This window comes from Eptesicus fuscus, chromosome 11, assembly GCF_027574615.1.
Source record: "Eptesicus fuscus isolate TK198812 chromosome 11, DD_ASM_mEF_20220401, whole genome shotgun sequence".
Taxonomy (NCBI): Eukaryota; Metazoa; Chordata; class Mammalia; order Chiroptera; family Vespertilionidae; genus Eptesicus; species Eptesicus fuscus.
In genome coordinates, this window is record NC_072483.1 from 47,934,550 (window position 1) to 47,947,518 (window position 12,969).

The window sequence follows — 12,969 nt, forward strand, 5'->3', positions numbered from 1 at the left end:
GGAGGAAGATTTTCATATACATTTTACTAATTTTCTTTCATCTCTGACACTTCTATTATAGAGAAAAGGCAAATAGCAATATTAAAATATTTTCTCTAATTAATCCCCTTTTAATGTGCATGAATTTCGTGCACTGGGCCACTAGTTATTAATAGCGAACTACAACATTTGCTAATGACAGATTACTATAATCGTGTTACATTCATTTCCTTTAAGCATAGGCGTACCATTTCTCTCCACTAATACTAGCAGCGAATATTTTAGCAGCCGATTGCCATGTCATTAGTCTTGGACTGACTTGTTTGGTGTGCACAACAGGAAATATTTCGCTTTTGGAGAACAAGAAAAATAGGTTTATTTGCATTACGCTTATTAATTTGTGCAGTTACTCAGTGTCTGGTAAGTTCATGTTCAAGAAAAAAATATTGATTTTTATTAAAATGTTCTATTATTTTATGTTAATGATTACTCATTTATTTCATCCCTTTGTACTCAGCATGTCTCCATCAAAATAAACCTACGTTTCTATGAAAATTGAAGCTTTTTTTTTTTTTTTTTTGCGGCCCACATAAACTTAAACCTTGTTTATTTGGCCTGTGTTAGCCTTTGAGTTTGACATGCTTGACCTAGGTAGAAGAGGTGAGAAAATCTCAAGAGTAGTCTTTAATTCAGTTTTCAATTGAAAGTAGAATTAAATCATTTCAACTTATGGAAAGTAAAAAAATTATTGGAATGAATAGATAGCTAATACCTGATTATTTAGGAATGACCATACAATTTAGAGCCTATTAATTTAATATTACTTATTTTTATTTCTCTTCTCATTCTCCAAATACTTTGGGTTATATAACTGATATACACTGATAAACAGATTGACATTAACCTTTTGCACTCGGATGTCGAGTGTGATGGTTATTGAATGTATCAATAATTTGAAATATAAAAAAATCCAAATAAATAAGTTTGTATGAAAAGAAACTCCAGTTTTTTATTCTACTGCCACGCTTTGTAAAATCTGGGGTATTTAAAAAATTAAATCCCGAGTAGAATAAAGGAATCGAGAAAAAAGCAAGCGAGTGCAAAGGGTTAAATATGTACATGTGCCCTGGCCGGTAGCTCAGTTGATTACAGCATCATCCCCGATATGCCAAGGTTGCAGGCTCAAACCCTAGTCAGGGCACATACAAGAATCAACCAATTGCCTGGCCGGTGTGGCTCAGTGGTTGAGCATTAACCTATGAACCAGGAGGTCAGAGTTGATTCCACGTGAGGGCATATGTCTGGGTTGTGGGCTCCATCCTCAGTGTGGGGCATGCAGAAGGCAGCAGATCAATGATTCTCTCTCATCATTGATGTTTCTATCTTTCCCTCTCCCTTCCTCTCTGAAATTAATAAAAACATATTTAAAAGAAAAAAAAACTAAACATTAGGAAAATCCCACATATAGATATAAATCTTCCAATAAAAATTAAATTTTCAACAATTTTACTTCTAAATTATCTATAAAGTTAGGTCAGTTTGTATTTCAGAAAGTCATATTTAGAATAATACATCATAGTAGATGAATTATATGTAGATGAGTGCTACATACATCATAAAACATCATATATAGATGAATGCTAACTGGTCAAGAAGTCTGCTAAAGCTAAATTTATCTTTGTTTCATGTTCCTTTCAAATGTACTAAATTTATGATCTCAAAGAGTAGTAAGAGTAGATGTAGAACAAAATTCCAAATTTATAATCATTGAAAGTAATGAAAACCCAAAGGAATACTAAATTTTTTAAAATGTAAGAATGACTAACTTCACAAGATTCTGAAATGCAAAACCATCTGTCCATTGTTCAGTAAATGAAGCACCATGTCTAACTGTTGTGAAGTGTCCAAGGCGTAATCTGTCTTGCATACTCTTCTCCCGGCTTGACAGTTTTTCTTGGTTACTCTGAGAAAAGGAGGAAAAATCAGCGCTCAATGATATTCATTTAAATTTTAAAAGTATACAAGGCAAACGGGGCTAGTAAAAGGGAAGGAAAATTTTATCGAACTTTTAACTTACCTTTTCAATAAGTAATTTCTTGCTCATTGATATGCACTTATTTAATCGTTCTTTGTATTTTTCAAGTAATTTTTGTTGTTCATCTATTTGCCGTCTGAGATCACAGTTAGCCTACAAGAATAAGTAGAAAAATGGAAAAGATCTACAATTTGTATTTACGATACACTTTGGAATATTTTTAACGTTTTGAATAAATTACATAAAGAAAAAGGATTAGTAAGATTATATATTTAAATATAATAATAAAATTTTTTTGAAAAACACCTGCTTACCATGGGGTAGTACTGTTAAATGCTGCTTGATTGTGTAATGGAAAGTAAATGGAATTTGTATCCATACTCCATAGGTTCAAATCCACTCTTTAAATTATCTGAATCTTAGTTCAGTTGTCTTATTTTTAAAATAGGGGCAATGCCATCTAACTAATTTAGTTAAAAATAATTGAAATATAGTATATCAAGTATCTAACACTTAAAAATGAATGATTATTTTCCATCTTATGCAATTAATAAACAATTTTCTCCCTTCAATTTGTGGATGACACTGTAGATGCCTATTTAATAGCTAAACATTCCCACCACCTTTCTTGACAAAAATACACCAATTTTGTTGACTTTGCAGGCAGCCACATGTTCAGGGAAGGGGCCTCTCTCTAAACTCAGGAGATGAGTCTGGTTAGTCTAGTATAGTGACCAGAAAATAATCTGGAGGGCTTGTTAGAACACAGATTATTGGGACCCATCCCCACAGTTTCTGAATCAGTAGACTTGAAGTAGGATCTGAAAATTTATTTCTAATAAGTTCCTCTGTAATGCTGATGTTTCTGATCTGGGGATAATACTTTGAGAACCATAGGTATAGGCCAATCATGGTGAAAGGCAAAAGAAAGTGCCATGTTAAATAAAAAATGCTAGCAGATGAGATACTTTCTCAGGAACATAAATGGAATTTGGCACCAGTAGTTCCTCAGCATTGCATCAGGAGCAATTCAAACAAAACCCCAACAAATTGTGTGTGTAACTTGAAAAACTGATTTTACATTTCTCTAAGACTGCAAAGGGCCAAATATAGCCAAAAAGAAGAGGATATTTGTTCAACTACATATTTAGAAAGCTATGGTAATTATGATAGCCCAAATGTATTTTCTCCTTCCTTAATAATGACAAACCAGTATTTTATTCTGGATTGATATGTGCCTAGCTGAAAGATACATTTCCTAGTTTCCTTGCAGCTAAGGAATGGAATATCCAAGAAGACTGTACACAGAATTGTTGCTTTTTTTTCTTTCTTTCTGTTATTCCCTTTCTCTTCCTGTTATCTGCTCAGGAACACATATATCATAACTGTGACTCCGAATAAATATTTTGTACCTCCATATGACCCTCAAGATAGAAAGCATACAGTAAGGATAAAACAGCAGAAAAACTGAAGGAGTCAAAATCCCCTATGTCACCATGGAGCCATCACAACCAGGCTGTCCACTTTTGTTCTTCTCTCAAAAAAGTAACATTGTATCTCATTTAATGTATTGTTTATGTTCTCTGTCACTAAAAGCCAAAGACAACAAAAAAGATGTGAAACCAGCATAGGAACACAAAAAAAGAATACAGAACATAGCAGAGAACACAGAAATAGGTCCACCTATATATGGAAACTAGATTATATAATGGAGCTGATGGTAAAGAGGGAACTTTTAATTAAATGGGTTGGACAACTGGTTATCTATATAGAAAGAAATTAAAATGAAACCTTCTTCACACCATACCCAAAAATGAATTCCAATGAGATTAACAACTTATATTAAAAAACCAGGCTATAAAACTTTTAAAATAAAACATAGAACCATCTTTATAACCTTAAGGAAAATAATCTTTTGATATACCTTTTCTAATAATTTAGAACAAATAAAATACAATCTATTAAAAACACATACTTAATCAGACAAAAATTTTAAATGCATCTAATCATCAGAAGATAGCATGAAGAAATGAACAGACAACTCACACATTTGGAGAAAATCAATATATAGGGGTGGGCAAAAGTAGGTTTACAGTTGTTCTATGAAAATAACAATAATTAATAAATACAACTATAAACCTTTTTGTCCCATCCTGTATATTGAGTGTCAGAACAAAAAACTGACATCATTTAGAAACAAAAACAAAAGACTACCTAATAAGATAATGAGCCAAAACCATGATCAGTTATTTCCCAGAAGAAACTCAAATGGTTAATAAATATTTTTAAAGATGCTCAAAAAATAGATAGGGAATACATATAATTAAAGACGCCTTATTACATTCATCAAATTGGTCAACAATTTTAAAAAATTAAATCTGATTATAGCAAAATTTGGCAAGGATAATGAGCAATGAGATTATTTTTTGCCCACCACTAGTGGGATCCAACCACTTAAGAAAAACTTGACATTATAAAGCAAAGCTGAAGACGTGCATGCCCAGTACTTAACATATACCATAGAGAAATCATCCCATATTTGCCCTAGAAGACATGTACAAGAATGTTCTGAGTAGTTCATATTAGCAAAAAGTAGAAACTAAATGTCCACCAAGAGCAGAAAAAATAAATTATGATATCCTATATAATAAAAGCCTACTATGCAAATCGACTGAATGGCAGAACGACCGGTCGCTATGATGCGCACTGACCACCAGAGGGTGCACAAATGTCGTGCACTGGGCCTTTAGTATGTAATAAAACCACAAAAGGCATAATAAATACAAAACTCAGAATAGTGGTTGATGATAAAGGGATGTGACAGTGAATATGGCAGGATTAGGAAAGGCACAGATCATTCAAAGGTATTGATCACTATGGTAGAATCATGGATATTGATTTTATTGAGTTTCTACACCAGTGGTTCTCAAAGCTGGCTTAAATCAGACTCATCCAGAGGACCTTTTAACAAAACTACCAATGCACAAACCCTACATCACATTAATTTAATCAGAACCCCTCAGGGTAGAGCTCTGGCATTAGTACTTTTATAAAGTGCCTAGCACCTTCCTTTCCATCATTGAGTGATTTTACTGAGCAGCAATGGGCGAGACCACTGCTTTATACTTCACTCACATTATAAGCACACTTTTTGATGTGTCTTTCTATAAAGTTTCCATTAAAAATCTTGCAGGATGGTAGCAATTTCTTCATCATGTATAATAGCTAATGTTGGATTGTAACAAAATCAATTAACTTTAAAACTAACATGAAATGGGTATCTCTGTCTTATGGTAGTTGATTAAATAAACTTTATTAACTTCCTTCTATTTCTTCAACTGTTTCTCAATTCACATTTTAAAGAACGAATAAAATAATTTTCACCTTAAAGTTTACATTTTCAATCAAGTACTTATACAACCAGAAAAGGCTTCTCCCCCATCACCCCAGCTATAGAATTTTTTTGATAATACTAAGTATTTTCTCAACAGTTTTACTATTGCCTATCAGCCTCTCCCCCATCCCACCCCCATCCATAACTTACTACTTACCCTGAGCAAGTCATCTATACGACCTTCCTTCTTTTCCAGGTCCTGGTTTTTATTACTTTCTAATGCTGCTAATTTCAGCATTGTGAGATCAGTCTAAATGAAAGAAAGCTATTTTATTATCTCCATTATATATATATCATTGCATGTAAACATTAGATTTTACTGATTCTAAAAAGCAGATTTGATTTTATGTGTGTATGTAAAGGGTATTGCAAAAAGTCTTGAGTGCAGTTTTAAGTTTTAGTCAGAAGTACAAGCACTACAAACTTACAAAGAAACATCTAAAGATTAATTATATTTAAAAGTTTAGAATATTGATATGTTCATCATTAAAATTCAATATAACCAGTGCTTTATGCTATCAACTCTGAATTTTGAACATGGCAAAAACTTTCATGAGCTGTTCACTGACTGAAAGCAATGTACTTATTATCCTAGCCTAGAGAGAACCCAAAAGTTCTGATGCATGTACAACAGTTTAGCCATCACCTAACAGAAAAAGTCTCATGGCAATAAATCGGGCAACTGGGGAGGTCAAGCTCAACTCTCCCAACCCTTGGTCTGAGACAGTGCCATCCAGAAACTGCCATATGTAAAAAGTTGAAATGAAAAACTCAGTACCCAAAATAAAACTAAATAAGTGTAAAAGGTATCTGATTAATTCAATTTTCAAATGATTTTTCTAAGTGTGCAGCATACATGAATATAAATAGACACCCAAAATGAATGGCTATAATAAATATAACAGCTTCATGAAGACACTGATAACTTGTATGTTAAGTTAAAAAAGAATCAGTAAACAGAATTGACATATCATGGTGGTTCTGTTTATTTAATTTGTTTAAAACATCTATATATTTATAAAATAATAAAAGACAAAATGATAGTAAATTGGTTATTTCAATTTCTTATCCCTTATAAATTATCTTTTTGTTTAGTAATAAGCTTTCTTGATGCATAATTTTACTTTATGACTATGTCCAAAACAAAGAGAAGACATATGAGTTGTTTGTACAAAACTGGTCACTTGTTTCTTAGAAATCATACCAATAAATCTCAATACTATTTACCTGAGTAATTTTAAAGGATAACTGCTTTGGTTGTACAATAGGGTGGTCCCCAAAAGCTACTGCAATAGGAGAAGGGCTATTAGGTCGAACCTTAAAAAAAAAAAAAATTAAAATTTTACATTAGCAAGAAAAAAATAGGCTTCTGTTTAGCAACAACTACTTAACATTTCCCCCCTCCCCTTTTTAAAATCCTCACTTGAGACATGTTTATTGATTTGAGAGAGAGAGGGGGAATGAGGAAAGAAGAGAGAGAAACATCGATCAGTTGACTGGGGATGGAATCCACTACTTAGGTATGTTCCCTGACCAGGAATCAAACCTGCAACCTTTTGGTGTATGGGACAATGCTCCAACCAACTGAGCCACCCAGACAGGGCAACATTTCTTAAGTTTTTGTTAGGATAATAAATTTAATTAAAAAATAACTCACTTTGAAATTTTTAATCACCCTTTAGTCAATAAGCATTTATTGAGTACCTCCCTCACATAAGGCCCAGTGAAAGATAACTATATATTCCCTGCCCTCAAGTTTACATTCTTGTGTCATAAAGGAAATTGTAATGCTTTTAGACAGTTAAATAAAATAAGGCAACATGTTAAAACAAAAATGTTAAAAACATTATTGTGTTTTAAAAGTAAAACTGAAAAAGATCTTAATACAGAACTCTTAGTATTAGGGACAATAATGCATGCCAAAATATAGTATAAGATCAATTTACTAATGAGTTTCGTGGCTTATCTAGTCACTAGTTTTAAAACATTCATTGGAAGATTACATCCCTGTATCAATACTAACACAACACAACTCTTAGTTATTGTTGAGTATTATGCTTTACTTTGTATATGGCAATATTATGTGCCCCAAGGTACAAAATGATTAAGGAACAACTCAATATATATCTACAGACAAGGACCAGTAGGGCACACTGCAAGTACAATCAAGGTACTTAAATAAGAGATACTCTGATTTTCAAAAATCTTTAATTCATCTTTAAATTACTGAAAGCCAATATAGTTTTTCTGGTTAGCCACTGAACTTTCACATAATGAAAGTAAAGAAAAATGAAATCTGATGTATAAAACAATGTAGATAAAAGAACTAGGTTTTAAAATGTTAGGAAAAAAACAAAAAGTTATTAATTTTCAGATCCAATACTGAACTCGGGTCCTATACTGAACTAAATAATCCAAGGCTGATGGCTACCTATCTTTTTCTTAAAGATACTCCCAAAGGAATTATGCGATCATTGTTGAGAAATGTAATTCATAAGAAAGTTAAAAGTTAGAAATGAGTTACCTGATATGGACTGATTTTATAAGAGTATTCATATTAGTCTCACAGACTCAACAGCCTTCTTTTATAGAAACATTACTTCTTGGATATATTTAGTTCAGAAAACCTGTAACTTAAGAATCTCACTTTCAGAAGTAAATTTCTAATAATACCAGATTACTAAAAAGGACTCAATTCACCTCACAGAATGATTTTAAAAAGATAAATAATATATAGAGAAGTTTTCAAGGAAGACAATTTATATATATATATAAATATATATAAAAGGCTAAGTGACCAGCTGACCATCTGGTACATATGATGCACACGGACCACCAAGCAGCAGATGCTCAACACAGGAGCTGCTGAGCTGCGGTGAGTTGGCAGAGGCGGTTCTCGGGTGACGCACCCTGGAACCAGAGAGAAGGGAGCCCGATTCCTCGCAGAGCCAGGGATTCCACCTTCGGCCGTGGGTTATGTTGTTGCTGAGGCATTGTTGGCCCCAAATCTGGTTTACTGCCAAGCTGCAGTGACTTGGCACCACTGGTTCTCGGTGACGCATCCCGGAACCAGAGAGGAGGGAGCCCGATTCCTCATGGGGCCATACGATTCCACCTTCGGCCGGGGGGTTTGTTGCTGGGACACTGTTGGCCCCAAATCTAGTTTACTGACAAGCTGCGGTGACTTGGCAGCAGTGGTTCTTGGGTTAATTTCCTTTCAATGTGCACAAATCCATGCACTGGGCCACTAGTAAATTATAACAGTTACTCAGTATACATAACTTCCCAGACATAAGACTATGCAAGTAAACACTTACAGATGAGGAAGGAGTGGAATGTGAGTGTGAATTCTGAGGAGAACGGATTGCAGGAGGTATGCCTCTTACTGGACTTGAGCCATTCCCACCTTGGTACTGAGCAAAAAAGGAAACATCACTATTAAAACAGGTTTAGATAAATGTTATTTTGGACATAGCATTAAGAATTTAAATATATCTATGTTATTTACATCAAACAGTCATTTAAATAGGTCAAGAAAAAGCAAAACTAATATTATTCACAGCTAAGTCCTAAAAGACTAAAGCAGGCGTCCTCAAACTACGGCCTGCGGGCCACATGCGCGGTGTTTTGGCCGTTTCATTTTTTTACTTCAAAATAAGATATGTGCAGTGTGCATAGGAATTTGTTCATAGTTTTTTTTAAACTACAGTCCGCCCTCCAACGGTCTGAGGGACAGTGAACTGACCCCCTGTTTAAAAAGTTTGAGGACCCCTGGACTAAAGAGAGAATACTGATCATAAGAACATGACAAGACTATGTCTTGTACAGACCCTTATTTCTTGAACATTCTGACTGTATATAACTTGTTGTGGCAGACTCAAAGACAAATTCCCCCAACATAATAAACATATCTTATTTTCCTTCAAATTTTAGCACAAAACTAAAGTCTAAAACTCAACCATAACTTTAAGTTGCAGCGATAGCATTGACACAATAATGTTATAACATTACGTTTGTTGAAAACAGTATAATTCCTAATCCCAAAAACGTTAACATGTTTACATGTAGATGTTAGTGAACATAACCATCTTAAAAGAGAATCATCATTCTCAAGATGTTAAATATCTGAATGTGCGTAGCACTATATAAAAGTATTCTACAGACCAAGTCCCTTCCTTTTAACAGCACAAAATCTAACAAAAATAGATCCTTTCCTACACGCCTGACATGTATTACAGTGCACGGCTTAGCTACACAGGAAGAGAAGCTGCCTTTCTTTCTCATTTGAGGAGAAAATTTGTTGTTATTGGCTTCCTCTCAGGGTATTTAGCATGAGCAGGAGAGATGGGGACTTCCTAGTGTGTTCATCAAACAACTTCCTGCAACCTAGGGACTTTGTGTATTCTATTTCAATCTATAATACCCAGCACATAGTAGGCATTCAAGAGACTTGAAATTTTATTTGAATTGATCCCACCTTTGGCAAAGATTCTTAATGATATTAACAGTGAGAGACTAAAGAGCATTAGGTATCTCGTGATCAACTACAGTTTTACCTTAGATTCTGTAAACCCAAAAAACAATGGAAGATAGAAAAAAAATGTTTTTAATGCTGCACTTTCCCTAACTAGCAAATTCTGTTCTCATTCTCAAGTAAATATATTTTTCAGCTGAATAGATGTTTGTTGTTTTAATAACCATATTGTTTTATAATGTGAAACTGGTAGCCAAAGGTGTTTCTGTGTAGAAGCAAGGATATCCTGCAGGACTGACTAAGAATCTAAATTTACCACTGTTTATTATTTTCAGGGACTCTTAGACTGACATTATTTAATCTCCAAACATAGGGCTCAAATGGTGCTGTGGTGTAGTAAATCCTGTATTGACAACAGAAAGAATTCTGAACTGGAGGATGTTAGACTTTAAGTTCTAAATGCTCTTCCATTTAGAATTTGTCATTAGGTAGGCTACTTTACATTTCTGGTCCTCAGTTTCCTCATCTGTAAATACCTATTTTGCAGATCTCTAAAGTTGTTATAAGCAAACATGTGAGAAAGTACTTTGAAAATTATGATGTGCCATCCCAATACAGAAGTAAATTTTAATGTTCCTAGAAAGACAGGACATCACATAGACTGAAGCTTTGCTCTAATCAAATAGATAATCAAAAGTTGGCCTTGTACTTCAAAGATATTATCTTATCTCATACCAGACTTATATGAAGAACTAGAAGAGATGAACCAAAGAATTTTTATACTTATATGCATAGTACATGGACACAGGCGATAAGGGGATGAAGACATGGCGGTGGGGGGAGTGAGTAGGGGCTGGGAGGAGGGGAGTGAAGGGGGAGAAAATGGGAGACATCTGTAATACTATCAACAATAAAAAATATATATTTAAAAAACAAACAAAAAAACCCCACCAGAGATGTTCCTCAATGAACTTACTTCAAAATAGTCGCTAATTTTGTGGCCACGTCCCCCAATACTTTTTCCTAAAATATAAAAGTAAAAAATTTTATAGATTTAAAGTCAGTCATTAATATTACTTAAAGTCTCCTAATTTCATTAAAGCAAATCGATTTTTTTTAAACTAAGAGGCAGCTGTATAATTGACAAACCTATAAATAATTAAAAAAACCTTTGGTTAACACAAACCATAACAAACTGGAAATAACATGCTTTAATATGAATGCTATTTCTAAAAATGTTTTCATTCTCTAAAAAGTATTTCCAAATTTATAGGCTGTTTTTTTAATAAAGTATATTTTAAATATTGTACCTTATATGACCACATATTGATACAGTGATCCAAATAATTATAGATCACAATTCTTTAATTAAAAGTTTTGCTCTAAAATGGACTCAGTTTTATAAAAACTGAATTTGGAAGTTCTTAAGAAATACAGTGTTTATAGAAACTTTTTTGAATGGGAGTCAACCAACCTTCATTGAAACTATATAGAATACATGACTTCTTCAAGTTACAAACAAAAAAATAATGATACCACAGAGTCAAAAGTTTTAAGTAACAAAAACATATAGCTTTGTCAATTCAACAGTAACTTATATTCATCTATTTTATTCAACAAATATTTCTTGAGTGGTTATTATGTGCCAGGCATTACTGAGGTGAATAAATGATACATTTAAAGTTCAACAACCTTAAATTCGTACTTGGAACAAGGCAGGGCAGTATTTTTTTAAACTAAATAAGAACTCAGGATTATAAATGTTACCTAGAAATTTGTGAACAATAATTTTGTACAGGTTAATTTAAAGGTCAGAGAAGACTATAAAGGTTTTATACCAAAGGAATATCCCTCCAACAGCTCTCCTGGATTCTGAAGAAGTACTATTTTTAAATGAACACTAAGACATTTTGGGTTACCTACCCACCAGCTATTTGCTCACTGAACTCAAATTTTGTTCTGTTAACATTCCTTCTCCTACTAGTACATAGCACAGGTAACTAATCCCGCCTCAATTCCTAGTTCTCCTTCTGGTAAGAAATCTAATTTTGTTCAGCTATCATCCCTTTTCCATAAAGCCTGTATTTCTGATGGGAACTTTAACTCATTTTCAGTTTTAGAGATGGGTCTGATTTTTTTTTTCAGGGCAATAATACCTTTGCTGGACATGAGTGGTGTTGGAACGGACACATGTCCCAATTCTTGTCTATAGGAAGGCAGGAGAGGTTTGCTTTAGAATTAAAGAAGTTCACTTCAAAGGAAGAGAAGAAACCCCACAGTAAGCCAGCCCTTTTCTTTCTTTTTGTCTTAGTGTGGGCCTCTTTGGGTTCATCTTGTTTGGGGAGTCTGCGTTTCCTGGACTTGTGCGTCTATTTCCTTCACCAGGTTAGGAACGTTTTCTGTCATTATTTCTCCAAATAAGTTTCAATTCCTTGCTCTATTCTCCTCTTTGGAACCCCTCTGATACAAATATTCACACAGAAGCCCCTCAATCCAGCCCCTTTCTTAAAGCAAATATGAGTGGGGAAACTGACATGAGCAAATCCAATTAAAACTGGTAACCAGCCTAAAACCAAAAGAAAATCAGACAATCTGCATATGGCAGACCACAAAGAAAAAAAGTGGGTTCTTAAAGACATATGTTGAATTAACCAACCCAGAAGTCCTTCCCTATTTTGAGACCTGCTTTTAACTGCGTTTTTAAATCTGAAGTTGAAACTATCATAATTAATTTATCTTTACACTATATATAAAGCTCCAAGCACATTAACCAAAACTTGGGGAACTACATTAAGATCAAAAAGGAGCTCAGGACAGGCTGACATACAAAATACCACAAACCTAGAGAAAGGTGCTGCAATGACTTAACTCCTTCCTTCTGGAAAGACAACTGCTACAAACACATACCTTGGTGCCAGTGCCATCTATAAGTCACAAGATTATGGCTCTAAACCTTAAAGAATAATCATGTAATATATGTATAAAATCACTATTATATAGGTTTTAAGAGCCCACTTTATTACATTTAATATAGAGGGCCAAATTAAATGATAATACTATTTTGTTATCCATTATAAAAATTTTGAA

The 12,969-nt window shown here is 33.7% G+C and overlaps 1 protein-coding gene across 2 annotated transcripts in view; it reads right to left on the bottom strand.

Moving 5' to 3' along the window:
• TLK1 (tousled like kinase 1) overlaps positions 1-12,969 on the bottom strand; it is a 138,996-nt gene that overhangs the window by 53,374 nt on the left and 72,653 nt on the right. For both annotated transcript variants that reach the window (XM_008138579.3, XM_054723525.1), the window contains exons 5-10: positions 10,859-10,905; positions 8,726-8,821; positions 6,636-6,725; positions 5,566-5,658; positions 2,057-2,167; positions 1,806-1,942 (exon numbers count right to left, since the gene is read on the bottom strand). In XM_008138579.3, the coding sequence (XP_008136801.1) occupies positions 1,806-1,942; positions 2,057-2,167; positions 5,566-5,658; positions 6,636-6,725; positions 8,726-8,821; positions 10,859-10,905 (574 nt within the window). The remainder of the gene's footprint in view (positions 1-1,805; positions 1,943-2,056; positions 2,168-5,565; positions 5,659-6,635; positions 6,726-8,725; positions 8,822-10,858; positions 10,906-12,969) is intronic.